This window comes from Dasypus novemcinctus, chromosome 21, assembly GCF_030445035.2.
Source record: "Dasypus novemcinctus isolate mDasNov1 chromosome 21, mDasNov1.1.hap2, whole genome shotgun sequence".
Taxonomy (NCBI): Eukaryota; Metazoa; Chordata; class Mammalia; order Cingulata; family Dasypodidae; genus Dasypus; species Dasypus novemcinctus.
This window is the reverse complement of record NC_080693.1, coordinates 47,053,725-47,081,294: the sequence shown is the minus strand read 5'-3', so window position 1 is coordinate 47,081,294 and position 27,570 is coordinate 47,053,725. Positions and strand designations below refer to the sequence as shown.

Sequence of the window (27,570 nt, the reverse complement as noted above, 5' to 3'; positions counted from 1 at the left end):
TTTTTCTGTAAACCTACAATTGTAATTAAAAAACAACAACAAAAAACAGGGTCCTAGCATCTTTTTCATCTACAGTAGGTGGTAAAGACAGACTGGGACACCAGAAGTCACCAATAGCTTTGTTAAACTTTATTTTCCTCTGAGTCTCTGGGGAGGCAGCAGGGATGTAAGGCGAAGTGGCAGTAAACTGTAGGGGCCTGAGCAGAGCTGGTGCTGGGAGGGGCAGGCATGGACAGGAGGAAGAGGAGATTTAAATATCCAGGGCTAAAAGCCAGTTAATGGGTCTCCTTCATCTGTCTTTGGATTTTGTGTAACATCTCCTGCATCCGCCGCAACTGGAATAGGCACATGCATCAAAATGCCTTTTAAGGAGTTGAGCCAGGGCTTTGATAGCCCTGAGGTATGATGGAGACTCTGGGAAGAACCATCCACCAAATCCAGGACCCAAATATGCACCAGGGCCAGGGATCTTTCTATTCCCAAACCAAGAGAGGCTGAGGTTTACAATCAAGCTGGGGACCTCCCAGGTTGTCAACCCCTACCACCCCATCCTGCTCTCACCTCCTCATCTTTCTCTCGGATCAGCTTCTCGGTTTCGGGATCTGTCCCTGGTGGGACAGCAGGGATGGGGAAGTCGGTACCACTCTCTCGAGTCAGTTTGCTGAAGGGAAGGGGAAAGGTGGGGAGGAGGGGGTTGGTAAGGCTAGGGGTACCCCAGCACCAGACTGGATTGGGCCCAGGGTCTACACGATAACAAGGGAAGGGCTTGATCTCATCCAAGGCTGTGCCTGGGATCCCCCCTGCCAGCTTTGTCCTGGTTTCTGGCCATACTTGCGATTCCGTTCCTTTACCACCATGCGGGTCATGCTCTGGATACACTGTGCCCGATAGTTCTCATAGTGTGTCTCCCGCGTCACATCCTTCAGGTCCTGCATGTGGGTACGCACCAGCATTGTCCTCAGCTTCACAAAGTCGCAATGCCCTGGATTTTCCACTGCATAGCAAGGCTAGGGGTCAGCCAGGGGCATGGGTAGAGGAAAGCCACTAAGGGCAAGGAGATTCCCCCAGTCACAAGCTCAGTGCTTTACCTTCCACAATGCCCCAGGGGTAGAGCCGGCCCCGAACTCGCCGCCCTCTGGCCTCTACCACAGTGTTGCTGCCAATTACAGCAAATGGGATGCTTTCCTGGAAGAAAATATCCCTTCCATTATCACCTGTTCCTTTCCACCTGTATCTTCATGTTCTTTGCTCACTCTAGGAAGCCAGGGTCCTCTCCCACCCCAATTGCCCACCCTTATACAAAATTCCACTCCCCTCTTCTGCCTAGAAGAAATAAGCCGGGAAAGTAGTATCCTGGGTTGGCCCCACCTTTAGGGCTTGGTCCTGTAATTTGAAGTCCTCATCCTCATCAGAGTCACAGTCTGGGAACTGGTAGATCTTGATTCCAAAGTGCTCAATTTCCTCCCGGATCTAACAAACACACGAGGGTCCCACAGTTTTTAAGATCCCATCCTTTCTAGAGGGCCCATCTGATACCGCCGCCCCCCCCTCCCCCAACACACATACACACACCAGCTTCCCTTACTTTGCGTTTCTTGTAATCCACTTCAGGAGGTGTCAGTGTGTCTGCTTTAGCCAAGATAGGTACAATGTTGACCCGCTGATGCAGGGCCTTCATGAATTCAACATCCAGTGGCCGGAGCCTGGAGAACAGGAATCTGTGACTACCTGCTGGTGGCTGCCCTGCCCTGGTGCTTTCGTCCTGTTCCCTTGGCAGCTCCCGGTGGTGCTAGGAGCCTCAGGCTCAGATCATACCCATGACCGAAGGGTGAGATGAAGTACAGGCAGCAGTGCACCCTGTTGTCTTGGATGTTCTTGCGGTTCAGGCCACTCTCGTCTCGGAAATACTGCTCAAACTGCTGGTCGATGTATTCTGCCACTGGCTTCCAGCTGGGGCAGAGACAGACAAGCAGAGAAATGGGGAATGGGGGCAGCCTAATGAGCTCTAGGACTGTAGAGAAGTAGCCCACGCCCTGAGCAGTGCTTCCAAGAAATTGTTATTCCCTGGCTTTCTTGTACCAGATCTTCACAGAGTTATCTGGGTGGGACAGGATGCATTACCCATGCCCTGATAAAAACAAAACAAATGAAAAAAACCAACTCGGGGAAGCCATTGTAGCTCAGCGTTTGAGCGACAGCTTCTGACATATGAGGTCCCGGGTTGAGAGAGAGACCAGTTAGATGATAGGAAAAATACCAGCATCCCGCAAGGCCAAATCCAAGAACCATTTCTTCCAAGAAGCCTCCTTTGACTACATCAGAGCACACTGCTCCCTTCCTTTTCTTCACCACACAATATTTAAATAAAATCAGGAATCCTAATGCTAGAGTCCTTTGCTCTTCTGTTACCCAGTTTAATACTCATTACCCTGATAAGTGGATATTATGAGCATCACTTTATACATGAAGAAACTAAATCCAGAGTAGCTTACAGAGACTTGCCCCACATCATTTGGCTACTAAATTCAATACCCATTCAAGTCCCTGACCTTCTGACTCCTAGCTCAGTGTGTTTGCCACTATAATTCATGATCCACTTATGGACCTGAGTTGTCATCTGACTGACACACATTAGAGAATTGCACACACACACCCTCCATCACTGGACTCTGAATCTCTCAGGGACAGAGATCATCCAGACTTGTTCTTCATCCCTTAAAATGCTGGACACCTAGTATATCCTAGTATGGACACCTAATATGTGCTGAATGACTAAATGAATACATGTGGAATGCACTGCAAACTGTGAGATGCCAAATGAGTGAAATTATTGTGGAAAGTAAGAGGAGGTAAGTACATTGAAAGAGAGTAGGAACCAGGTACTGGTTCAGGCTAGAGTTTTAGGGCAAGCCGGGTTTGCTGGGACATACCCCTTGGCATCTTGCTTTTCTAGAACAGAGAGGTGATGATAACGTGGAGGTTAGCTCAGTCCATCAGGAATATCTCTGGAGACCAGGCACTACATACCAATACAGCACTGTGGCAAGAATATAAGAAATGGCCCTCCCTCAAAGCTCAGAATATGGAGTTGAGCATGAACCAGTTTGCTGAGACAAAAGTCATCTGTTGTACTAATAAAGCATGTGCTGGGGGTTCAGAGCACAGAAAGGTCTTGGAGGGGTCTGATTCATTTTTGAGACAGTTATCCAGGCTAGCTTCATGGGGGTGCCACTTGTGCAGTCACACCAAGCCTTGCACTTAGAAGGGCCCACACATGGTTTATGCGTTGCTGTCACTGTCTTGAAATTCTTCAAAATTTTTCAACAAGGGGTCCCACATATTCATTTCACACTGGGACCTGTAAATTAGATTGCATGAGTATGATATAAATAGTTCCCTACAGTTTTCAATGCACATTCCCATGCAGCACTCCTAATGATTTTCAGATCAACTGGGTGGAGTTTACCACCCAGTTGGTACCTCACCAACTTGAGATATGGAGTTTGGGGAGTTGACTTGTGTTGAGGGCAGGTATTTTTGAATTGAAGAAATAGGAATGCAGTCACTTTTCCAAGAACACATAGATAATAAATACGGAGTCAAAGTTTGAACTTTCAGTCGAAGGCTCTCAGCACCACCCTGCCTAACTTCTTCATCAAAGGCACCACTTTTTCATCTCTTCCCTTCATCTATTCACTTAGGTCTGACCATTACCCAAGCATCCCTCCAGTTCTTGAAAAAAAAGTTAGGGGTGATGGGAGGTATGGCAAAACTACCTTTGGGCAGGTAGCTTGAGGAGTACCTGCAGTTTAAGCAAAGTTCCATCCTTATTTTTTCCTCCTTTGCCTCTCCTTTCTCCCCTTCATCCTTCCCTCCATGTACCCCACCCATTCAACAAGACTTGTTTGTGGCACCTAAGAAATTGTTGTCAAAAGGAAAGAAAGGAGGGAGGGTGATGTTTATTGAGCACCTATTATATGCCAGGTCCTATGCTACCTGATTTCACATGTATCTGCTTACTTGAGGCTTTTTTTCCTCATCTTGTCTCCTCCTCCTCATTTCCAGAACTATGGAATTATAGGTCAGAGTTGAAAGGAGCATCAGTGATCATCTATTTCCAAACCTTTCCCTCTCCCTTTACAGAGGAGGAGACGGTGGTCCAGAAAGTGGGAGTGACATGCTCAAGGTCACAAACCTCTCCCCCCTGACAAGTATGGATATGCCTGTGCCTATGTGTACAACTGTGTGTGTCCAAGGCAGGGTGTGGGGGGAAAACTGTCATTGTGCTTGATCAGACATACCACTCTGTGTTGTTGACTGCATCCCCAAAACCTGGTGTGTCCACTATGGTTAGTCGCAGCCTCACACCCTTCTCTTCTATGTCCACTGCATGCTTGGTGATCTCCACGGTTTGCATGATCCGTTCTGGAGAAGGGGGAAACTGAGGCCAGGGCAAGGGCAGGGAACTGCCCAGTCAGGATAAACCACCCACCCCAGCCAGCTTCACCCTGACTCTCTCATCCACACTGCCCCCCTCCCCACCTCAAGTGGCCTGGGTCCTGTTCTCTGGGAACCAGCACAGAGCACATTTCCCAACACAGGAAATGCCGGTGGCTGCTGGCTCTGGCCCCAGCCTCTTCTCTGCTCCCGGCTTTTTTCTTGGATTCCTGGAATCGTTCAGGGGTCAGAGAATCATTGAGAGAGCAGGATTTTGGTCTCTGCCTCGCTTCAGCACCCAAATCTTGAGGGAGCTGGCTGGTGGGCTGCCAGGCTAGATGCTGCCAGTCTCTCTAGGAAGCCATGGTTTCCCTGCATACTGGGTAGGGCCCCATCCCCAAGCTCTGGAGTGAGTCTGAGTTCCCAAGGCATGTCTACCCTCCTGTGTTTACGCTCCTCTCCTTTCCTTACCTTCAGCACTGAGGAGTTTCCTGTCCCGATACAGATCAGTGAGGAAGAGGCTATTGACAAGGGTGGATTTACCAAGGCCAGACTCTCCTGGCAGGAGAGAGAGGACAGAGGAACCAAATTAGAAAGTAAGCTCTATGGCTAGAGGCTCCGCCTGGACCAGGGTGTCGGGGGAGCCACTTTCTTAGCTGACTGGGAAGATGGCAAGCAAACCATGCCATTTTAGAGCTGGGAGGAGGCAGAGAGATCAGCTTATCCAGGCTTCTCATTTGAATGAGGTCGGGAGGAGGCAAGAGGTTGCCCAAGGTCACACAGAAAAGCAAATGCTAGGAATCTGTTGATCAAGTGCTCTGTTCACCACCTCACCTCCTACTATGTATATACACTCTTTCAGCTGCCAATGGCTCCTGGCTAATATGCAAAAAGGCATAGCCACTTGCTGATTCCTTTCCCTACCCATCTCCCCACCCCACCCCTGCACCCATGCTCACCCTCTCCACCTGACACACCCCTGCCCAGCCCTGCCCCTGCTCTACCTGCCACCATGAGGGTAAAGTCAAAGCCTTTCTTCACAGACTTTCGGTGGACCTGGTTGGGGAGGGTCGCAAAGCCCACATATTCCTTGTCATCCTAGTGGACAAGAAGGTAGCCTGCATCAGTGGGGAGAGGCAGGAGGGGCCCCAGGTCTACTCCCTCCCCTCCAGGTCTTTGCCCCAGTCCAAAGGAGCAGTGCCAGACTCCTTTGAAGCTCTGCCTGGGGCCACCAGCTGGGCCTACTGCCCCTGCTGAGCCTATCAGTTCCCCGTTGCTTATGGGGGCAGACATCGCAGTGCTGAGGATGACACAGCCCAGCTCCACGTCCACACTCCCGCCCTCCCTGGCTCTTCCTGCACCCGCCCACTGAAAGGCAAAGGCAGGGCTGGAGGCTCTACCTCAGAGGAGTCATAGGGATCGAGCTTGCCCCACGGGCTGCGGGGCCTGGCTGAGGGGCTGAGGGGGCCTGGGGCAGAGAAGTACTGGTGGCTGTCAGAGGGCAGGGGCCACGAGGGGGGTCTGAACTCCAGGTCGTCACAGAGGTCCGGGGTTGGGGGCCTCGGCTCTGGGATTTGGGGCTTTGGCTCCAGGATTTGGGGCCTGGACACCCAGGTCTTGGCCTCTGGTTGGCGGCAGCTTTCGCTCCCCGGGAAATCCTTCACGAACTTGGTCAATTCTGCATCATCTGTGTCCTCCAGGAAGCGCTTAATCTGGGGATGGGGGGGAGGGTGCGTGGGAGGTGGCAGGCAGGGAAGAACAAAGGAGGAAGACAGGATAAGGTGAGAAGGAGAGAAAGGAAAGCGTTTGTGGTTAAAAGAGAAAGAAACTGCACCAGCAGCCAAGTCAGTAGTGATCACCGTCCCTCCCTTACCTCCTCAAGCACCTCCCCAATGCCAGACACCAGGGAGGGCACTGCAGTCTCAGAGGAGCCCTGGACAGCCCCCAAAGCCCAGGCACCGGCTCCTGAGAACTGTGTAGCTCCAAACCCGGAGCTTAGGTCCAGAAGGATGTTTGTTGAGGCTGCTCTTCCCGGGGACGTGGCCAAGCCAGAGGCCAGGGAATGCCCCAAAGCCAGGAAGTCAATTAAGGGGGAGCAGAGAGAGGCATTTAGAGCTGAGAGGACAGGTGGCCCAGGATCCAGGGAGGAGTGCGAAGAGAATGGCGCAGGGTCAGGAGGAAGGGGGAAAGGGAGGAGGAAGCAGCAGGCCCCTGGTAAGCCAAGAGCCAGTAGGGAGCTCTGCGCCTCCTGTACTGGGAGGTCAGGGAGCTCCAGACTGAGGTGCATATTCTACTGGGGGGTGCTCATTCCTCAGGGCTCACTGCTGAGAGCTCAGGACGCTTAGCCTTCCCCCTTCACCCCAGAGCTGACACCCTGGCCTCAGGATGGGCTGAGTTTGAGTAGTGGGCGGCAAGAAGGGGCCAGATGAGGGAGGATGGGAGAACACAGGCTATGGAAGGGTGTGGGGCTTCCAGAGCTGCTGACAGTCCCTGACTGTGAAGACCATACAGGGGGGCAGGGCCTTTGCCCAGAGCTAATCTCGAGCCAGCAGTGAGAAGGGGGCTGGCCTGAACTGTGAGCCACAGCGGGTGGTAGGCAGACAGTGGTCTGGCTCCTTTGTAGAAGCTGTTTCCCTCCACCCCCAGTTTGGAAGAGTGGCTGCCTTCCCCCACCTCTGCCCTCAGCCTGAGTCCCTAAAGCTTCCCCTCTCCTTGGGGACCAGCCCGCTTTGTGGGGTGCCTGGCAGTGCTGGGCTCAGCTCTGCCCCACAATACCCACGTGCCACCCCCAGACAATGGACAAGGGCTGGATGCAGAGACTGACTCACCCTCTAGGTGCTGGCCAAGCCAACAGGGGCTACCCCAGACTACTGTGGAGTCCCAGCCAGTGTGGGGGGAGATAAGGTGGCCCTGGTCTTCCGGTCATCCCAATTTTGCCAAGCAAAGGGAAGACTTGAGGGAGGAAGACTTGCACACTGCCAGGTTCATGCCAGTGAGATAGGAAGGCTGGAGGGAAAAGTCCCCTAAGAGTTACTTCTAGGCTGTCACCTCTCAAGTCCCCACATCTGCCTATGGCAATAATCTCCAGGGCTTACCTGGACAGAGGGGGACAGAAGGAGAGCCCATTAGCCTGAAACTGGAGCTAGCTTATCGGGGTGTAGGGGCTAAAGTATTCCAAGGCAAGCATGCCTGAATAGGCTTTCTCACAAACCTCCTATTTGTGGGGTCCAATGGGGTGAGCATACATACACATTCCAGTTTATGTGCCCCCTTGCACTAACAAAAGTACCCGAACTTGGACGATTAATTATACGGCAAAAGAAGGGATGGGACTTGGGGGCAGCTGGTCTGGTTGGCTGACAGTTAAAGAGTCTGGGGAATTCCAGGAAGTCCTGCCCCTCAGCACAACACCATAGTGCCCCAGCAGTTGGTTCCGAGGTCACGTTAGGGGTGCTAGAGAAAGGACTATGATCAGCCTGGTTTCCTCATGGACATTGGGGGTGGGTAGTGGTGGCAGGGAAAGGGGAAGTGCTGAAGGAAACCCCCAATCCCCCAGCAGAGCCACCAGGAACCCATGTTCATCAGCATAGGGTAGGCCAAAGGGGTTCGGCACAAGTAGTCAGGACACCAGAGTCCTCACCTCCTGTCTATCCATCCCAGCCCCCAGCTCTGCCAACAGCTGAATCATTTTCTGACTTTAAGCCTGAATCTTAGGCAGGGGAAAGACAGTCCCATCCACCCATCTCCCAAAGCAGCACCTTACCCCAGCTTCAGTCCTGTCCTCGGGGACAGAATTCTCTTGCCATCCCAGTGAATGGTCCATGCCCCACACTTCAGGATTCCTGTCAGCAAGCTCTAGGTCTAATTTTATCTCCCAGGCAAAGTTCCTCACACACAGAAACAGCCGTGTCTTGATGCTCTTGTTGTAATCTGGCTTCCTGGCTTACTCCTTTCCCTTTTTCTTTGACCCCCCTGTCTCTGGCAGGGGCCAAAAAAGCCTGTGGAATGTCCTTCCCCACCCTCTTCTCCTCCCCTTCTCTTGGCTCCCACCCTCCAAGGACAGCTCAGCTGCAGCAGGATCACTTGGTTTCTCTGCAGTCCCCTCCTCCTCTGATTGGCCGCCCCATGACGCCTGCCCACTGCCTACCCTGGTGGGCACAGCACCAACCTCCCAAGTCTGGCTGCAGCATAGGCTCTTGATCCACTTGGCCTTTCCTGCTAACCCCCAAGGACAATGAGGTCTGCCTGAAAGCTGTGAGCTACCCCGAAGTGACTCGGCCCATTACTGCATGGGGACAACTGCCCAGGAGACCTTACTCCCAAAGGATTCCAATCCCTCAGTCTCTCTCTTTTACCTTAACTTTCAGCAGTGCCGCAGTAGGGTGGGATGGTCTGCAATTCTCTAGGACCCCTAGGTATAGGTCTCATGGGAATGGCCCTATTTTCTTCCCATGTGTGTGTTTGTGGTCTCCCAGCAGAGAACTCCCTCCCCAACTGCCTTCAGAAATTTGCTCCTAGGTTTCCTTTCAGAGTCCCAGTCATGGAGGAGTCTTTGCTTCAGAGACTCCTTCCATCCTAGGTTACCTGACCTCTGAATCATGGAGACCTGTATCAATTCCATCTTTTCCATAGTCAGTTGGTCTCTGAAGGGCATGTGTTCATGCCAATGGGAGGCTGGCATCCCAGAGGCTTCAGAGCTGCAAGTTAGGTGGAGACAAATTGAGGGGCCTGGCTGGAAGTGTGTAGATGGAGCACTTGGCTAGGAATCAGAAGACAGTGTTTCTCATTTGGTTGGGAGCACCCTTTGTGAATTTGAATAGCATCTTATTTCAAGGCTTTAAGTCCAATTGTGAATGGCACTTTCTTGCCCCCAGAGAGGCTAGGGAGAGAAAGCACTCCCAGATGACAGGTACCTCAAGCTGCTCTGAACCTGAGGAGAGAAGGTGAATCTCAAGAAACAGGATGGTTATTAATGTTGGCCAGTCATTCTTTTCACTGCAAATGAAAACCTCCTGGAGCTCCTAGGCTAAGGAGCTCTCACCATCTAACTCCAAAGCAGCTGGAACACCTAATTCTTTGGACAAGGAGACCCTCATAGAGGAGTCTGACTTGACAGCAACTAGTCAGCCTAAGGACTAGGCTGGCTTGAGAGCAGGGCCTGAGGCTAGGAACTGTGGTGGTGGTGGGGTGCCTCTAATTAGAGAGGAGCAGGGTAGCCTCAGCCAAACTGGAAGCACCAAGACCTCAGCTGAACTGAGCTTGGTGTGTGGCAGAAAAGCTCCTCTGGCCCCTGCTAGGCCTGGCATTGGGGACAATCAGTGCTCCCCGAGGTTCCATCCCTGGAACAATCAATTTGTCCATCTCCCATATGGGGAAAAGGAAGGGGGTAGGGATAAAAAAGGCCACCACTTGGTCTCTCCCAGGAACCCCACCCCCCATACCCCATCCTTTGGAAAAGGTCACAGAGTCAACAAGGCTTCCTGCCCAAGACTTGGGCTTCAGCCTGGACACAGCTTGAGAGACAAGAGCCCAAAGGTTGTCCTTTGCAGAACTGGAAGCATCTGACTCTGTGGGACCCAGGGAGTTTCCTTCTGGAGGCTGCCCATAGCCCACATCCTGCCCCACAGGCTGGTCATAGATCCCCTCCTGCTATAAACAGCCTGTGCCTCCCAATGCAGAGGGCGAAGGCTGACGGGGAGTGGGGTGGTGATCCAGACTGGGAAGAGAGGCTGGCATGGGGCCTGGAGGCCCTGACACCCAGCACAATGTGTCTGTGGTAGGCTCTGGCAGCAATGACAGGAGGAAAGCTGGCATCCCACAGCAAAGCATCAAAACTTCCTACCTACAGCGAGACAGGCTGGGGTTACTGTTTCTCCTCCCACTACAGGCAGGTGGCAGGAAAGACACTACCCTCCCACCCCCACCCCCACGCTGCAGAGGTACCTGGTTGGAAGGGTTGTTGCAGCAGAAGGAAGCTTCCCCATGGTTCCTGACCCAGTGGCAGAGGGATATAGCTGATCCCATCGGGCAGGATGGTGGTCTGGGCTTTCCCCTCAGGGGTCCCCAGGCAGAGGGTGCTATGGGAAGGGTCCAGGGGCTGCCCCTTGAAAGGCTGTTGAAAGGAGGGCCCAAGCGTCTTATCATCTCTCCTGGGGAGGGCAGGGAGTATTTGTGGGCCTTCTCTGTGTGTTTTCCAAAGCAAGTTGGTGCTGATCCCCTAAGCCCTGGATAGATAGGTGAAGAGGGGTCAACCAGGTAACTGGTGACCAGGCAAGGGCGGAGACCCTCACCTCGGCGCATCACCAACGCGCCCTCCTCTACCTACAGGCGCGTCTTGGCCGGCGGGCACCTAGCTCCCTCAGCAGACCCACCCCCTTGTCCAAGAAACGCGGGCAGAACCCTGGGGGTCTGGGCCCGCTCCCTGGCTGCTCGGATCGAAGGGGAAAACTTGGGAGCAGCGACGCAGCGCCGGCCACCCGTCCGCAGCCGGCGTCAGCTTTCCCGGCCCCGCACCGCCGAGGCTGCGGCGCCGCAGGTCACCGCGGAGCCGCCCGGGAGCGGCGGGTCCTGCGCCCCAGCAATGCCCCGCGCCCGCCCGCCTTACCATGGCTGCAGCCCCGGCCGGGCCGGCCCCGCCTGGACAGCGCCGGAACGACCCTAAGCGCCGACCTCGCCTCAGCGCCGGCCCCCGCCCGCCGCCCGAGTGCGGACCGACTGGGGGCGGGGCCCGGCGGGCGGGGCGGGCCGGCCCCGGGGCGGGGCCTGCACTTCCGCGGCCCAGGATGCCTGCGCAAACTGCTCGCGGGTGGCCCGGGGGCTCGGCTTCTCGTCCCTGAGCTTCACACCGGGCACCTGGCTCTTCCTTGCTCTACCCATGAAGAGCGGCCTCTCCCAGCAGAGCAGCACCGCGGGGCCTTGAGCCAGTCCACATAGAAAGAGGAAAGACTCACCTGGCAGCCCCAAAGGAGATGCCTTTGGAAGAGGAAGGGGGTTGCTGCGTGAGTTGGAAAGAAATCATTAGTTACCCTAGGGAGTCAGCAAAGCCAGCTGAGACGACTACCCAAGTCCCAGTAATTGATTGTGCATACCCCCGGCACACCCACCAAAATGGAACGTCAGGCATTCCACTCAAACTGTGAAGGAGAGATTAGGTTAGTGGGAGGTTCCCTTCACACCCGACCCCAGATTAAAGATTAAAGAGGATTTGCTGCATAAATTATCCAGGGGATCATCTGCTGAAAGAGGCTGAGGGGCAGCCCCGGGGGAGGTAGATGTTTGGAGGAAGGGGCAGCGTTGACAAGGGATTTTCCTAAAAGCCCAAGGAAAATGGAGCTAAGTGGATCTGGGCTGGTCAGGTTCCTGTGGAGGTTTTCAGAAGTTACCCCCCACCCCCACCCTGGACTCCCAAGAGTCCTCCTGAGAGGCAGGCTGACTGGCCTCTGCCTGCAAACACCCTGGACAAATCCGAGGCCCACAGGCCTGGCCCTCTCTATCGGCAAAAGTGCCAGAGTCCTGTTTACCCTCAGTCTTATCAGTGAGGCAGTGGTCATGGTTGGGACCCGTCAGGACTCACTGGATGGAGAGAGGAAAGCCCAGGGATGGTAGGTGGGATCAGGCCCAGGAAAACAAAGGGCTGCTATTGGAGACATTATTGGATACTTGGCAATGATGGACTGGAGAATGGGAAGGGGAGTTGGTACATAGAGACATCTGGGGAATTCATGAGCCAGTAGGCTGAGGAGACACCGTCCTAGTTGCCTAGGGCTGGGGAACCTTGAGCAATTCACTTCAGTTTCCACATCTGGAAATGAGGGGGTTAGATCAGAGGACATCTAAGGTTCCTAGTAGCTCTGGCATTCTAAAAGTAGATGCCATGAGAGAAGGAAGGTATGCTTTATGTTGCTGTAGACCTTGGAAGAAAAGAGCAAGACAGCAGCAGGCTGAAGAAAAGTTGGCATGCAGAGACTCAGAGGACCCAGGATCTGGGAGAGGGGAGGAGGATGGGGACCAGCAGCTGGACTTCAATGGGAAGGAACCTCTGAAGGTATGAAGAGGACCCAGGAAATGGCATGGGGTAGAATGAGAGATCTGAAGCTATAGTCAGGAAAACAAAGACATAAAGGAGTTTCTTTAAAGAAGATAAAAGCAGAAGCAGAAGGAGCTGCTGCCATAAGGCCCAAATGTCAAGCCCAGGCTACATAAAGTCCTGTTGTTGGGAATTAGCTACAAGCCACTAATACTCATGCTTCCATCCAGCACTTTGATTTGGCCTGGAGTGGGGGTGCTGGGTCCAGCGAGAAATCTCCATCAAGGAAGGCAGGTTTCTATCATAACATTCCTTGGATCCTCTAGCTTTGGCTGTGGTCCAAGTATAAACAGAAACATCTCAGAAGGCAACTGAGCTCATTCTCAGCTGTGGCTGGAATCTACCTGCCTCCCAGGACCCTGTGTGTCCTCAGGCACATTGGTGCTGGCTTACCTTGAGGGAACCAAGACCCTAAGAGAGGCCTAGAGTCATAGAACTTTAGCTCCAAGCCAAGAATCTTGGGATCTTGGTGGTCATGGTCTCTCTCTAATCACTGCGTCACAGGCCCATGAGGCATACTGGGGAAAATGAAAACCAGAAATAAACTTCGAGCCATTCCATCTACACAGGCCCCACAGGCTAAACCTGCAACATTCAAGGGTCTTGGCCTGTACAAAAGTCCCCACGAAGCCTTGGCTGTAATCTCACTGTCTCCAATTCCCTTCCCCTCCCTGGGTCTCTGTTTCCCCCACTAAAAATAGAGAGGACTGTACTCCCCCAATTCTGGCTCTCATATTTTGTGTTGGTGGAGGTAGGTCCTGACCTGGTCAAAAGCAGTGCTGAGATACAGCCGCCCTATGTGAGCACTCACTGGCTACTGAGCACTCTTCCCCACCTCCAGCTGGCAGATGGCCTGGCCAGTGTCACTCAGCTCTTGCAGCTCTGGCTTTCCCTTGAAATTCAACATTCCCTTAAGCATTGAAGTCTTTGACTAGAGTACAGTTTCCTGGGCATTGCTGGGGTGGGGATTCAAGCTGAGTAGCTGAGCTGAGCACAGTGATAACTCCTCTGAGAAATTCAGATCAGCAACTATGGCTCCACCTTGCTTTCTATGGCTCGCTTGGTTAGGGTAAGTCAACATGGTCTGTATGGAAAACCTTTTGGCCTCCTACAATGGGCTTGTCCTGCCCACCCATTGATGAATGCTGTGTGGCACAAGAGCTAAACAAAGAAGCTACACTTGGGTAAAGTGCAGTCCAGGTTCAAAGTCAGGAATGAAAAGCAATTAACAGGGAAGCAGACTTGGCCCAGTGGATAGGGCATCCGTCTACCACATGGGAGGTCCGCGGTTCAAACCCTGGTTCTCCTTGACCCGTGTGGAGCTGGCCCATGCTCAGTGCTTATGCGCGCAAGGAGTGTCATGCCACGCAGGGGTACCCCCCGTGTAGGGGAGCCCATGTGCAAGGAGTGCGCCCCGTAAGGAGAGCGGCCCAGCGCAAAAGAAAGTGCAGCCTGCCCAGGAATGGCATTGCACACACAAAAAGTGGACACAGCGAGATGATGCAACAAAAAGAAACAGATTCCCATGCTGCTGACAATAACAGAAGTGGACAAAATGAAGAACATGCAGCAAACGGACACAGAGAACAGACAACTGGGGTTGGTGGGGGGGGAAGGGGAGAGAAATAAATTAAAATAAATCTTTAAAAAAGAAAAAAGAAAAAGCCATTAACAGGGGAAGCGGCTGTGTCTCAATCCGCTGGGCTCCCGTTGACCATATGGGAGGCCCTGGGTTCGTGACCCGGGGCCTCCTTGTGAAAGCAGGCTTGTCCGCAAGCACCACAGACAGCTGACTCAGCAAGGTGATCCAACAAAAAGGGAGACAAGTAAAAACACAGAAGAGCACACCACACAGTGAATGGACACTGAGAGCAGACAACAAGCAAGCCACAAAGGCGGGGGGGAATAATTAAAAATAAATACAGACACACAGAAGAACACACAGCGAATGGACACAGAGAGCAGACAGCAGCAAGCCGCAAATGGGGGGAATTTAAAAAATAGCAATTACTGGGAAAGGATGTGGCTCAAGTAAGCAGTTGAGTGCCCACCTCCCACATGGGAGGTCCTGGGTTTGGCTCCCAGTGCCCCCTAAAGGAAACAAACAACAAGCAGACAACCAGCAAAAAACAATGAGAAGACAATGAGCAAAAACAAAAGAGTGAGCAATGAGAGGAAAAAAAAAAGCAATTACCACAGGAAATCAGGATTTCAGGTCTGCATGACTAGCAAGGGTCATTTTTGTCTCTCAGTACTTGAGTTTCCTTTAGGTGGCAGAAAGACTAATTGAGCCCTCCCCTCCCCCATCAGAACTGGCTGAGTTTGATAAAAGTCAGAGAACTCTGGTGGGGCCAAAGTGCTATCACTGGGTTGAGTCTTTCAAGGGAAATTTCAGCCAGTTTCTCTAGCAAAGTCTGTGCAGAGCCAAGAAATCAAACTATTAATACCTTAAGCCCCACTCCCCCTTCCCCCCACACCCCAGTGTCCCATGATCCTAGAGCAGGCATGAGAAGTGAGTCGCAAATCCAGGGAACACTGTGTTTCCAAGGGTGCTTCCTTGCACCTGCTAAAGGGCTGCAGCAAGAGACCGTTCCAGAGCTGACAGGGTGCTAGAAGCCAGCTGCTCTGAGGCAGACTGGCCCTTCCATCATCTTCCCTACAGTATGGCAAGGCCACAGGAGGCCAGGGATAGAAGGAACTTGCATACCTACTAATATGACTACCTACCAGATATCTGAAACCACTCTCAAGTCCCCTTGCCTTCGCAGCCTCTGCTTGAATACTTCCCATGGCCAAAAGCTCAGTGACCCTAGCAACTGCCCTACAATTTGGGGGCAGGTGAGTTACCAAGTTCTTCATTATACTGAGCCAAAGTCTGTCTCTCTGCCTTTTACCGACCAAGGGCCTCCACGCTAAAAGCTTTGTTGACTCATTTCCTTGGACTTTCTTTTGTCCTTGGATGTCCACTCCCTTTCAAGTGACCCATTGGTATACTTTTCTCTTCCAAATTAAACACAAGCCCCTCAAAGGCGGGGAGTATGTCCTTTATTTTAATCTTTGCTCACGTCTATTCAGCGAACATGTAATATGTCCTGCCCCCAGGAGATGTCTGATCAATATAGATTGACTGAAAGGATTCATTGACTAGTTTTCCACTCTGATTTTACACAGCACAGACAAGCCTTGAGGCTCTGGGTTCACTGACCCACCACTTGCCCTTCATCCTGGCTGCTTTATCAGCTCACACCCACCTCCCACCCTCATAGTTCACCAACTGGTTTTAACCCCACTAAAACCTTTCCCTTTACAACTATTGATATCTAAAGGTGCTGCTAAAATATTGAGAAGTTATTTTCCAGGAAGATATGGTTGCAGAAGGATTTATACACCACGTAGTTGCATCCCTAGAGTAAAAAACTCGGTAAAGTGCTCCCAGCTTTGATGAGCAAGCTCTAGGCCTCAGTTTCTTTATCTGTGAAACAGGAAGACAAAAGTCTACCTTGTAGAGTTGTGAAGATTCATTAAGGAAATGCACTTAGCATGGTACAATCACTAAGATAAATAGTAGCTATTATCTCAGCTAATGGGAAAATTATCATCACCAAAACAGCAGCTGTCAACTGTGACTGTTTCAAATATCTCCCTTCAAAAGGATTAGCAGTATGAGTGTATAGTGGGTATAGAGGGATGGGAGAAGAGAGAATACCAGAAGAATGCCTTAGACTAATGTGACATTGGAATGACTGTGCTGCCACCACCATTGGAATCAGCTTCTCCAACTGGACACTGCTCCATCTCTAGAAAGCAGGTCATGCTTTCAGACCTACTGACTCAAATTCCTGGAAGCAGCTCTGTGGAGACCCCTGGAGCTAGATGACTTTGCCTCTGGTGGGTATGCCAAGGAAGCAACTAGCTGGCCTAGACCTCCCAACTACAGCATCAGAGCCCGAGCTGCTCTCAGGAACTGCCTCACATTCTGTCCCCCTTGCCCAGGCCTTCATTCAGCTCCCAAGGCGCAGCTGTCTCTTGCTGTTCTCCTCACGACAGCTGGGCCAAAGGCAGCTGAGCAGACTGGGTAAAAGGACATGGACATTTCTGCCACTCAGAATGGCCTTTCTCTGGCTAAGCAGCTGTCACAATGGCTTCAAGGTTACAGATTTGCTTCTTCACCCAAGTATGCACCCTGTCCTCTGACCTAAGCCCACTGTTTCTCCTCTTACTTAAAAATTCTAAATACCACCAAACTGCACTGACAGAAAGATATAATGTTGGAGATGGGTTCCAGACAGGGAACCCAGTAGCTTCTGAAAATACACAAGGATGTCCAAAATGAATGTGGCAGATTCTTTTCTTCTCTATTTGGGATCATTCTAGGCAGAACAAAAATCTAAGGGAATCTTGGCCTCCATTCTGCTATCAAGCCTGATTGCATTTATAAAATTCCATTTAATAGACAGAGGGGAGTAACGTGTCCAGGTCTTACAGCAAAGCCAGGACATCAGTCCCCTGCCCCCGTGCTTCCTGTGGCTCTTGCTGAGGCAGATTGTGCCACAGTCTGTCCTGGGGTGACCAACTGTCCCAGTTTGCCCTGGATGGAGGTGGTGATGGTAGTGGTGGTAGGGGTCCTTGGAAGCGGGACTTTCAGTGCTAAAAATGAAAAAGTCCCAGACAAGCCCAGAGGGGTTGGTTACCTTAGCTTGTCCCCAAAATAGCAATTCATGGCCAGGGATCACTAGCCTCCTTTACAAGATCTGCTCTTCCCATCATGCTCTGGAATTGGCTGCTCATGATAGCTGGAAATGCACAGGTACCATCTGACAGGGCAAGTTGCCTGCTTCCTGAGAAACTGTAGTGAGAGTCAAGCTACAAGGGCAGGTGTCCCAAGGTGCCCTGCCCCATTTCAGCAGCTCTCCTCCATTTTTTCAACAATGCCCTTCTATCTTCACTGTAAGCAAGAGAAAATGAGGAGAGCAAGAAAGGTGGTTTTTAGTGTTCCTTCCAGACAGCCCAAGTTCTAGGATTCTGTTAACACTACCATAAAAGTAGACATTCCTCCTAGTTCCTCCTAGGACCTTGGATTTTTCTTCTTAAGGGACGTCTACTTGAACAAAACTTCCCCATGGCTCAGGAGCGAAAGAGAGCTTGACCATTCCCTCCCCCAGGGGCTGAAAGACAGTGCCAGCCTAAAACATTGATGTCTGCCTTAGGTATCATTGACACGGCCTCCTCTGGTTCCTGACCTGTTTTCCAGAGTTGGTTTCTTGCATAATTGATAGGCATAGCAAGGAGTAAACCATCTTGTCTCCGGACAGCCTGAGAAGTCACATCCAAGGACAAGTAGGTCAGGTGCCTTGAGGACACAGGATCCTGGAGCCAGGGCAGCCTATCCATCAGAGGAGCTGAGCCCCTCTCCCATCAAGAGCTGCCTTCCCCCCAGGAACTCCCCAGGGCTTTGAGAGAAAAAAGCTCCCGGTGACCCAACAGGGCACCCTCAGGACCTTCCGAGTCTGTGTTCTGCTGGTTATAGAACAACAAAAAAATCCCTTAGTCCAGCACAAACTCCTCTGTAGATTCCAGCTCCTAATGTCCCAATCCAAGGAGGAGAAGCATCTATTCATCCTACTCCTTAGACAAAAGGGACTTGAAGGGCTGTTAGGGAGGAGAATGACAGAGACAGAGGTCGATATAGAGAGAGGCTGAATAAGGTACTCTCACAGCTGTGGATTCAGAGGGGTTTGTGAAGCTCGACAGTATGCTGCCTTCCTCAAGGCCGTCGCCGTGGCTGGGCCACCAGAGAATTCCTGCTGGGAATGTTAATCTTGAATAGACTCTCTGGTCCCCCATTCCCAGAGCAGAGGAACTGGAGGCATTGGACCCCAGGACCGTAGTCTCCATCCTGGGGCTGCCTGTGGGCCAGGCAGCCTTAAGACAGACTCAGGAAGGCCTAGCTCTCTCACACTTTGTAGGGAGAGTACCTGGCTCACCTACAGGCTACCCCATCTGCAGAGAGCCAGAGAAGACCAGTAGGCCCAGATGCCTGGGAATCTTCTCTTCCCAGCTTCTGGGGAGCAGCTCTGCTGCTGAACAGGGCTGGAGAGCTGTAATTATCCAGACAGGATAAGAGCTATTTTGGGAAGGCGCTGTCCTGCTGCCAAGGCTTTTTGACTTCCTAAACTAAAACAAAATGCACAGAGAAAGGGGGTAAGGAGTGGGGGAGAACAGGGAGGAGCCTGATCAGTCAAAACGTCATATCCTGAATAAAAGGAAATATTAACCCATTCCTTCATCCATCCCAAAGGTACAGATTTGCACCAACGGTGACCAAGAGTCTGGCTGCCAAAATTTCCCCTGACTTTGGGAAAGAGGGTATCGCCTGACACCCCACTGAGTCCCTGCCGCTATCTCCCCAACAAGATGATGGTAAGTTTCTCAAGGCCAACATGTATGTGTGCTGTGAGGTGTGCTTCCCTAATAACACCTCGTAGAATGCTAGGCATCTGAACAAAAATGCTTACGAAAGGGAGGGAGGGAGGATGGAGAGAGGGAAGGATTTAATGTCTTACATGGAGATAATCTCTAAAAGTAGCTGCACCCACCCACAGCTGAGTTCAGGGTACAGAGCTAGATAAGCCACGGCAGAGGAGGTGGCAGTGCCAATTCTGGACACTTCCCATTCAGCTGTTCTGTTAACTGAGCTCAGGCTGCCCCCACCATGCCCACATTTGTTTTGCATCTATAGTTAACTGTCCATCCTGGGCTAGTCCATGGATAGGACCCATTAGAGGTAGCTTCAAGTCTTTGGGCAAGGGACAAAAATGGCAAGAGAAAAAAAGAGAGGCAGAAAAGGTTTTGATTATCTCATCAAACAGGCCAAGAACAAGTGTACTTACTAGAACAATGTACTGTGAAATCAGGACACTCTTTACAAAATTTAGGACATGGGGCTGCAGGAAGCAGAGTCTACCTTGTGCCTTTTCAAGTTGAAGATCCAGATAATGTATAACCCAGAAAAGTGGCCCCTTTCTGGAATGCCCCAGGCTGGTGAGGGGAGAGCCAGATGCAGACTGATACAACAGATGGCTGTCCAGACAGCCTCCTCACAGAACACTTGGCAAGATTCATTATCTGCCAAAAGGTCTCTACTCTCTCCAGGATTATGACTAGTTCATATAGCACCTCTGTGAAAATCCCCGGGGAGATGCATCCCCACAGGTGCAGAGCTTGTCCAGTGGTACACAGGCTAGTTTTCAGTCCCCACTAACCCCTGGTGCCAGGTGTGCAGCACACAACCTGCCCAACCATAGGTATCAGCTCTGTCTGTCTACTTACACCCACTTCCATCGGAGGACAGGCGAGGGACTTGGGTAAGGGAGGGCACAGGAAGACTGGAAATAGCCTCCCAGGAGTGTTCTTACCTCCTCATCTGTCGTAATGGAGAAGTAGATGCCAGGCATTCCCAAGGGGCAGCAAATGGAATTCAAAGAGTGACAACAGGAGGGGAAAAAGGGAATTTTACTAAAGATGCTGAGTGGACTTGGACCTGACCCAAATCCTTTCCTAGAACCAGTGACCTAACTAACAACAGATAGCATTTACTGAGTGCCCACTGTTGTCAGGCACCATGTTAAGTGCTTTACATGTAATGGCTTAGTTAGTCCTCATAATATCCCAAGAGAAAACCATTATTCCCACTAACGGACGGGGAAACTGAGACTTGGATAGGTAAAATAACTTATCCAAGGACCTACAGTCAGAAAATAGTAGACCCAGCTAATATAACTCCAAACTGAGATAGTATAACTCCAAAGACCATACTCTATTAAAATTCCTTCCTATTTATACAGTTTTGTTCCCTCTGAAGGGCAGAGCTGCCTTTCTCTGCTGGGATTGGATTTCATTCCCAAGGCTCTCTCCTCCCCAGTAACCTACTCATTCAGAGCCCTTGCCTCCCACCTGCTCACAGGACTGTAGCATATTTTGGGCCACAAAGCTCAAAGCAGGAACTCCCTGCCTCTCACCAGAGAGGCCAAGAGTATAAAAGGTGTGAGGGGTTACAAGGCCCTGGGGACACTTCTCTTAAGGATTCTAGAGTTGGCAGCAGGACCCACTGATGGTCTCAAGGGGGAGGCTCAGCTATCCCTGGAGATCTTGCCTGGGCAGCAGCCATTAATTAACTCACAGCTCCTGGGTTGGGAGCTTGAGAAGGATTCTGAGGAACAAGACAAACACATGAGAAGAATCTCCCAACCTGGACCCCCAACCTGTGGGGTCTGCCTAAACAAGATTATGAAGCAGGCAGTGTGCTTTGGTGTTTTTCATCACGTGATAGTTAAGACCAGCTAAGCTGAAAGGCAATGGGCTTAAATTGTTCTCCATTCCTGAAGTGGCTTCTCATTAAAAGGAGACTCTTGAAAATGAAAAAGATTCCAAGTCCCCAAAGAATGGTGCTAGGGGTGGTGTTTTGGGGAAAGATGAGAAGTTCTTCTCCTCCTTCAGGTCAAATCCCCAGCTCGTATCTTCCTAATAGACCTAGCTTTGTAAATGCATAGGGAATACTTTCCTCCTGTCCTCCCATCCCCCAAACCCTCACAATAGGCCCACAAGAAGGAAAGCACAGACCTTTGAGCCACCAGATGACACGATTGTACATTTCCTCAGAGACATCTGAAAGTAACACAGAGATTGTGTGGTTTTTCAATCTCTCTGTGGGATGCACTCCCACTCTACCCCCTTTTGCTTACATCTCCCTTTCTGGCTCCATATTTCTCTACCCAAAGGTGCCCTCAGCCCTTGATCCTCCAGCTTAGGAGTAAATGTCACATTTCTACTCTTCCTCTGTCTTTTTTATGCCCTCTGCCTGCCTCTGTTAATGCTTTTGCCCTGCTAATAGTCTAAGTCCCAGCTCATCTATACCCCACCTTCTCTAGTTTGTCTCTAGATATCTACCTGAGGAATTTATTCTCTTTAATAACCCTTGCCAGCCCTCACCCCAGATCAGTTCTTCATCTCCACTCGGGAAGCAGCTTCCAACCCTGCAACCACTCTCTACTACCTTCCATTGAAAAGTTGAGCTTTTGTGCCTGGAAGAATCAGTGTTTGATGCCGGGCCCAAGCATTAACATCGATGTCAATAGCTTAGAGCTCAGAGAAACGGGAAGGGAAGAAATGCAGCAGTGTGGGCTCAAGGATGGGACTAGCTTTGTCACTGGCAGGAGGGGAGACCTGTTGCCCAGACTGAAGAGGGGGCCTATCCTGCCCATCCTACCCCACCTCACTAAATCGGGCTGCACCTGGGCAGTCTGCTTCTTCACATACCCAAGAAGAAAGCACTAAACCTTTGAATGGGTTGTTTGAAGGTGTGCTTGGGGGCCTGTGGCACTTCCCTCAATGGTGCCCAGCTTGGAGGCTCCTTTGGTGATGGCGGTGGCAGTGGTGGTGATAATGGTGCTGCTGGTGGTGGTGATGGACTTGCCCTCTGGAATATCAGATCCTCACAGAAAGTGCTTGAGTCCATTTCAAAAAGGGATGATAAAGGGTCTGGGGGAGGAGGGGATTTGGACTCAAAATCAGGTGTTGTTGGCCGGCTTTGGGGCATTTCAACTTCAGGATTGAGTAAGGCCCACCATGAAGAGTCAGGCCCATACCTAGGCAAGGACCGAGGCGGTAAGGGCCGAGGGGTTAACTCCAGTTCAGCACGGACGGGTTCTGGATACCTGACTGCAGGTATGGGGGATGAGCGGACAGTTTCTGGGGATCTAGAAGATTTGCGGGGGCTCTCAGACACTACTCGAGCTGTCATACGAGTTGATTGTACAGAAGGAACCCCCGGGGAGATGGTGACCCTGCGGCCAACATCACTGTCTCCACGGGTTGAAGACTTCACGTGGGACTCCACCTCTGATGACATGAAGACCTTTGGGGAGGTCTTGGGTTCAGTGTAGGTGGAATACTTGTGGATAGATTCAGGCTCTGGACGCAGAGAAACTCTCTGTGGACCATCCAAATCTCTAAGAACAGAGAATTTGAGGGACGATTCCAAGTTCATATTCCTATGCAAGGCTCTGGATTCTGGGTAATTTGAACTGGAAGGACCCATTTCAGAGTCTTGGCCAGGGATCCTTCTCTGGGCTGTCCGAGAGTCTGCAGGGACTCGGCTGCTGCCATGTTCTGGGCTAGCGAGAGTCCTTGGAGGTCTGATTTCAGCAGCAGTCAAAGTCCTTCGGATGGGTTCAGTTTGGACAGCTTCATCCTTTGGGTAAACTGAAATCTTACGAGGAACTCTGACCCCTTGTGGGTTCTGGACCTTGGATGGTGGGTCTTCCCCTGGTAAGCTTTGTAAGTTATCCTTCTGGTCTAGAAAACTCAACCGACGGGAAGATTTGGCATCTGTGGTTACTAAGGTGCGATGGCTGCTGTCACGCCCTGCAAGAGACATACTTTTCCGTGTTCCTTCATCTCTGGATGGACTAACATTCCGCTGTGTGTAGACAGCCTGAGGAGCCAGCATCTGAGTCTGCTGGTTCCTTCGCTGAGAATAGGATTGGCGGTTGACTTCTGATTTTGGCCGGGTCTCATTTCCCCGAGGGGAGGATGCTCTGGAGAGGCCAGGCCCTGATTGGGGGGAGAGAGATCGAGGATAGTCTGATGTCAAATTGTAAGTGGTGGAATGAGCAGCTTCTGATCTTCGATAGGGAGAAGGACTCAGGGAGCCTGCAGTACTTCGCTGGCTCGAGGCAACAACGTGCCCATATCCCCGCTGAGGGGTTGTGCTATTAATCTCAGCCCCTCTTTGTGCTGAAACCGCTGCTTTGGACCCAACTTTATTTGTGTTGACCATATGATAGACTGTACCTCTCTGGGTAGATCCCATATTTCACCAGCTGGCTTGTATTCAGGGTCCTAATGAAGCCTGAATATTTGCCCTCAGTTTTAAGAGCTGTTCTTGAGCCCCCACAAAAGTGTCTGTTATTCATTCTAAGAGTGTCTCACATAGTCCCCTTAGCTACCTCTCTGTCTGGTGATGTCATAAAGGAAGGTGCTTCCTATTAAACATCCTGGTTTCCAGCCACAATTCTTCAGAGAATCTCAGGCAATGCCTGAAAGGAAACTGTGGGCTTGTCTTTAGGGCTGATACCACTAAGCCTGTGGCCAAGTTCTTAGCAAAACTGTGATTTCCTGGTGTATAGGGAAGGGTCCAGACCCTATCTTACTCTACCCAAGTTCTAAGAATTCTCATGGACTCATCCAGAGAAGGAATCAGCCAGAAGATCCAGTTAAGGCAAGACAACCTAAACCCAATCAGGCTGTGTTAAGCTGTAGTCTTAATAAGGTACAAGGTACAAAGTTGTCCCAATTTTATTTGAAATCACACTGCATCCAAGTGAAAAAACAGAGTTCCAGCCATTTCCAGGTTTCACAAATGGTTTGGTTGAGCCTGGGTAAAAATCCAATTTGCTTCAATCACAAATTCTCATCCTCCTTGGCCCAGAAGAGAGTTTAGTATTGTAAAAGGGACTTAACGTTAGACGGTCATTGGCTTCAACTGTAAGTGACTAGTAATACACTTTGGACAAGTTATCTGAATTTTCTGAGCCTCAGTTTATCTGGAAATCACTGCCTGGTACTTGGGTGTCACTCAATAAATGTTAGTTTCCTTTCTCATGATCATTTCCTCTGTTATCCAATCAGCTGGATACTGATTCTCTCGATTTTGAATGACTTGAAGGGTCTTCATAGTTATAGGATGGTCAGATTCATTGATTGTGAATCATTAAATTCAACTTTGATTAGACATAAAGTTGAAACCAGAAACGTTTTTTAGCAGTAGGAAGCTTAAGAGATTGAAAAATTTTGAGCTACTAACACAAGTTCTTTAGCATATGAAACACTCAGCTAGTTATAATACCTTGTTTTATAGAAAAGGATAAAAATGGAAGAATATTTACAAGTCAGATATTTTGAAGACACTAAAGGGGAAACCAGGTTGAAGTGAAGATGGCTCTTTCTTGTTGATTTATACTTATGTGTTATCATAAAACTGGTGGACTTGCACAAAGCTTTCTTGTGAGATTCTACTTTAAATATGATGGTTACTGATATTTAACTCTTAGCTTCCCAGCTGCTAAAACAAATACCATACAATGGGTAGGCTTAAACAATGAGAATTTTTTGACTTAATAGTTTTGAAGCTAGAAGTCCAAAATTGAGAGGCCAGCAAGGTGATGCTTTCTCCCTAAAGACAGTGGCATGCCAGGGCTGGCTGCTGCTGACTCTTAGGTCCTTGGCTTTTCTGTCATAAAGCAATATACATGGCAGCGTCTTCTCCTTTCGCTTCCCACTTCTGTTGACTTCCAGCTTCTACAACTTCCTTGTGGCGTTGTCTTCATAAAGCCTCCAGTACAAGATTAAGGTCCAACGTCATTCATTTGGGTCACACCTTAACTAAAAATAACACCTTCCTAAGGTCCTATTTACAATGAGTTTCTAGATTCACAGGAATAGATTAAGGGTAAGACTATGTTTTCTTTCTGGGGCATGTAATTCAACTTACCACAATAACATTGAGCCGAAACACTATAATGCTTATTTATTTGTTTAGGAAGATTATATATCTCATTGTAAATTTGTTGATAGTTTGAATTTTCCCACAATATGTATCATTAAGTCTGCTGGTAACTTTCTGGTTTTGTTAGAATTAGCTTACCTTTCTGATCTTTTTAAAATTAGCTCAGTTTAAATGACTGATAGTCTCTTAATGCTGGGGGAAACATGCATTTTCCTTTTAGAATTCAATTTCAACATAAATTTAAATAGAAATGGTGATTTTAGCAGAAATGCTTCAAAACAGAACACAGAATATTCACATTTTCCTTATCCTGAATAGTTTAACTCAAATCAAGCTACATCTAAGGGATATATGGATCCTTTGAGGGTGACCCCATTTCTCTTGCTCTCCCTTTGGCAGGGTTGTGACAAGGATAAAATGTGAGGGCAGATGTAAAAGTTACAGTATACTGTTATATGTATAGTATACTTATTTTGAAAGAAAGGCATGCAGTGAGGTGCAGGTGTGCCAGAGAATGGCCACTTGGTTGGCTGCCAAGAAGTCTTAGATATTTTATTTCATCAGTATACTAAGATGGAATCTGTGATAGCCAGCCTCTGGGATGGCCCCCAGTGATCCTCATCTCCATGCCTTTGTGTAGTTGGAATCAGGGTTTGCCCTGTGTGACCAAAAGAATATAGCAGAAGTGATAGCGTGTGACTTCTGAGGCTAGATCATAATAGGCGTTGCAGCTTTTGCCTTGGTCTCTTGGCTTGCTTGCTCTGAGGGTAGCCAGATGCTATGTGGTGAGGATACTCAAGCATCCCTATGGAGAGAACCATGTGGAAAGGAACTGAGATCCCTAGCCAAGAGCCAAGACCAATTTGCCCACCACATGAGTGAGCCAACTTGGAAATCCACCAAACTGCAACCTCATGACAGACCCTGACACACAGAAACTGGTAGAGCTAATGAATGAGTACTGTTTAAAGTCCCTACGTTTGGGGAATGATCTGTTTACAGCAATAAATAACACAGGATTCTTTTCTCAAGTGTAGCTTTCATTAAGCAATCACAGAGTCCAACATATAAACCAGAACAACTTAATATACTTTGAGAAATATAGCTGTTGACCTAGGCCATTATCTGAGTATAAACCAACATCAAAAGGAATAAAAGTTGTTTGGTGGATACAGAATTAGATCAAGGAGTTAGTACAATGATCAAGAGGGCCACACCTGCCACAAAGCTCCCCTATGCACCTACCCACAATGCTTTAGTTGAGCACCCCCAGCGTCTGGCTCCTAAGGCTTCATTTTCCTATCCTCTACATTGACTATTCTCGTTACATATTTTTTTCTGAAAATGAGTTATACTAAAATTGACTGGGTTTATATAATTGTAACATTCTAGTTCTGCCTCCCATTGATTTGTTTTTAAAATTCCCAAACAATTTCTATCCCCCAAAATGAAAAATGCTTAACCAAGAATTATAAAAAGTTGAAACCACCTGAAATTCTACTTTCTTGAAAGGACCACTATACTATTTTGATAAACATCTTTCCAGATATCTTTCTATGCATTTACCACATGCAGATACTTATAGATTTTTTAAATATAGTTATATTTATAGATTTACATATATTTATAGATAAATATATAAGTATATATTTTTTAATATATTTTTTTTTAAGATTTATTTATTTATTTAATTCCCCCCTCTCCCCCGGTTGTCTGTTCTCTGTGTCTATTTGCTGCATCTTGTTTCTTTGTCTGCTTCTGTTGTCGTCAGCGGCATGGGAAGTGTGGGCGGCGTCATTCCTGGGCAGGCTGCACTTTCCTTCGCGCTGGGCGGCTCTCCTTACGGGTGCACTCCTTGCGCGTGGGGCTCCCCTACGCGGGGTACACTCCTGCCTGGCGCGGCACTCCTTGCGCTCATCAGCACTGCGCATGGGCCAGCTCCACATGGGTCGAGGCGGCCCTGGGGTTGAACGGCGGACCTCCCACGTGGTAGATGGATGCCCTAACCACTGGGCCAAGTCCGTTTCCCAGTATTTATAGATTTATAGATTTATATAGGTTGGTGCAAAAGAAACTGTGGTTTCAGACTGTGAATTTTATTTATTATTATTGTTTTTTAAAGATTTTATTTTATTTCTCTCCCCTTCCCCCACTTTGTCTGCTCTCTGTGTCCATTCACTGTGTGTTCTTCTGTGTCAGCTTGCATTATCAGGCAGCATCAGGAAACTAAGTCCCTTTTTTGTTGTGTTATCTTGCTGCATCAGCTCTCCATATGTGTGGTGCCACTCCTGGGTGAACTGCGCTTTTTTCACGTGGGGTGGCTCTCCTTGCATGTGGGGCACCCCTACACGGGGGAGCCACTGCATGGCACGGCACTCCTTGCGTGCAGCAGTACTTACCACATGGGTCAGGAAGCCTGGGGATTGAACCCCGGACCCTCCATATGGTAGGCAGATGCTCTATCAGTCTGTTTCCCTGGACT

The 27,570-nt window shown here is 49.8% G+C and overlaps 1 protein-coding gene across 1 annotated transcript; it reads right to left on the bottom strand.

Annotated features, from left to right (window-relative positions):
- Positions 1–114: 114 nt before the first annotated feature.
- Positions 115–23,447, bottom strand: SEPTIN4 (septin 4). The gene is made up of 14 exons (XM_058283904.2): positions 21,839–23,447; positions 21,143–21,187; positions 19,939–19,946; positions 5,838–6,149; positions 5,442–5,535; positions 4,909–4,995; positions 4,302–4,425; positions 1,816–1,950; positions 1,586–1,703; positions 1,369–1,470; positions 1,089–1,185; positions 832–994; positions 562–661; positions 115–335 (listed from the first exon to the last, which is right to left on the bottom strand). The coding sequence occupies exons 1-14, from the start codon at positions 23,391–23,393 to the stop codon at positions 276–278; spliced, it is 3,000 nt and encodes a 999-aa protein (XP_058139887.1). The 5' UTR covers positions 23,394–23,447; the 3' UTR covers positions 115–275.
- Positions 23,448–27,570: the final 4,123 nt, after the last annotated feature.

Excerpts from the sequence above, each read along its gene's own strand:
- SEPTIN4 (XM_058283904.2), bottom strand. The coding sequence starts at position 23,393 with ATGGGATCTACCCAGAGAGGTACAGTCTATCATATGGTCAACACAAAT. Across the intron at positions 995-1,088 it reads CCCCTGGGGCATTGTGGAAG|TGGAAAATCCAGGGCATTGC; the intron begins GTAAAGCACTGA and ends CTTGCTATGCAG. Across the intron at positions 336-561 it reads TCCGAGAGAAAGATGAGGAG|TTGCGGCGGATGCAGGAGAT; the intron begins GTGAGAGCAGGA and ends TGCCTATTCCAG.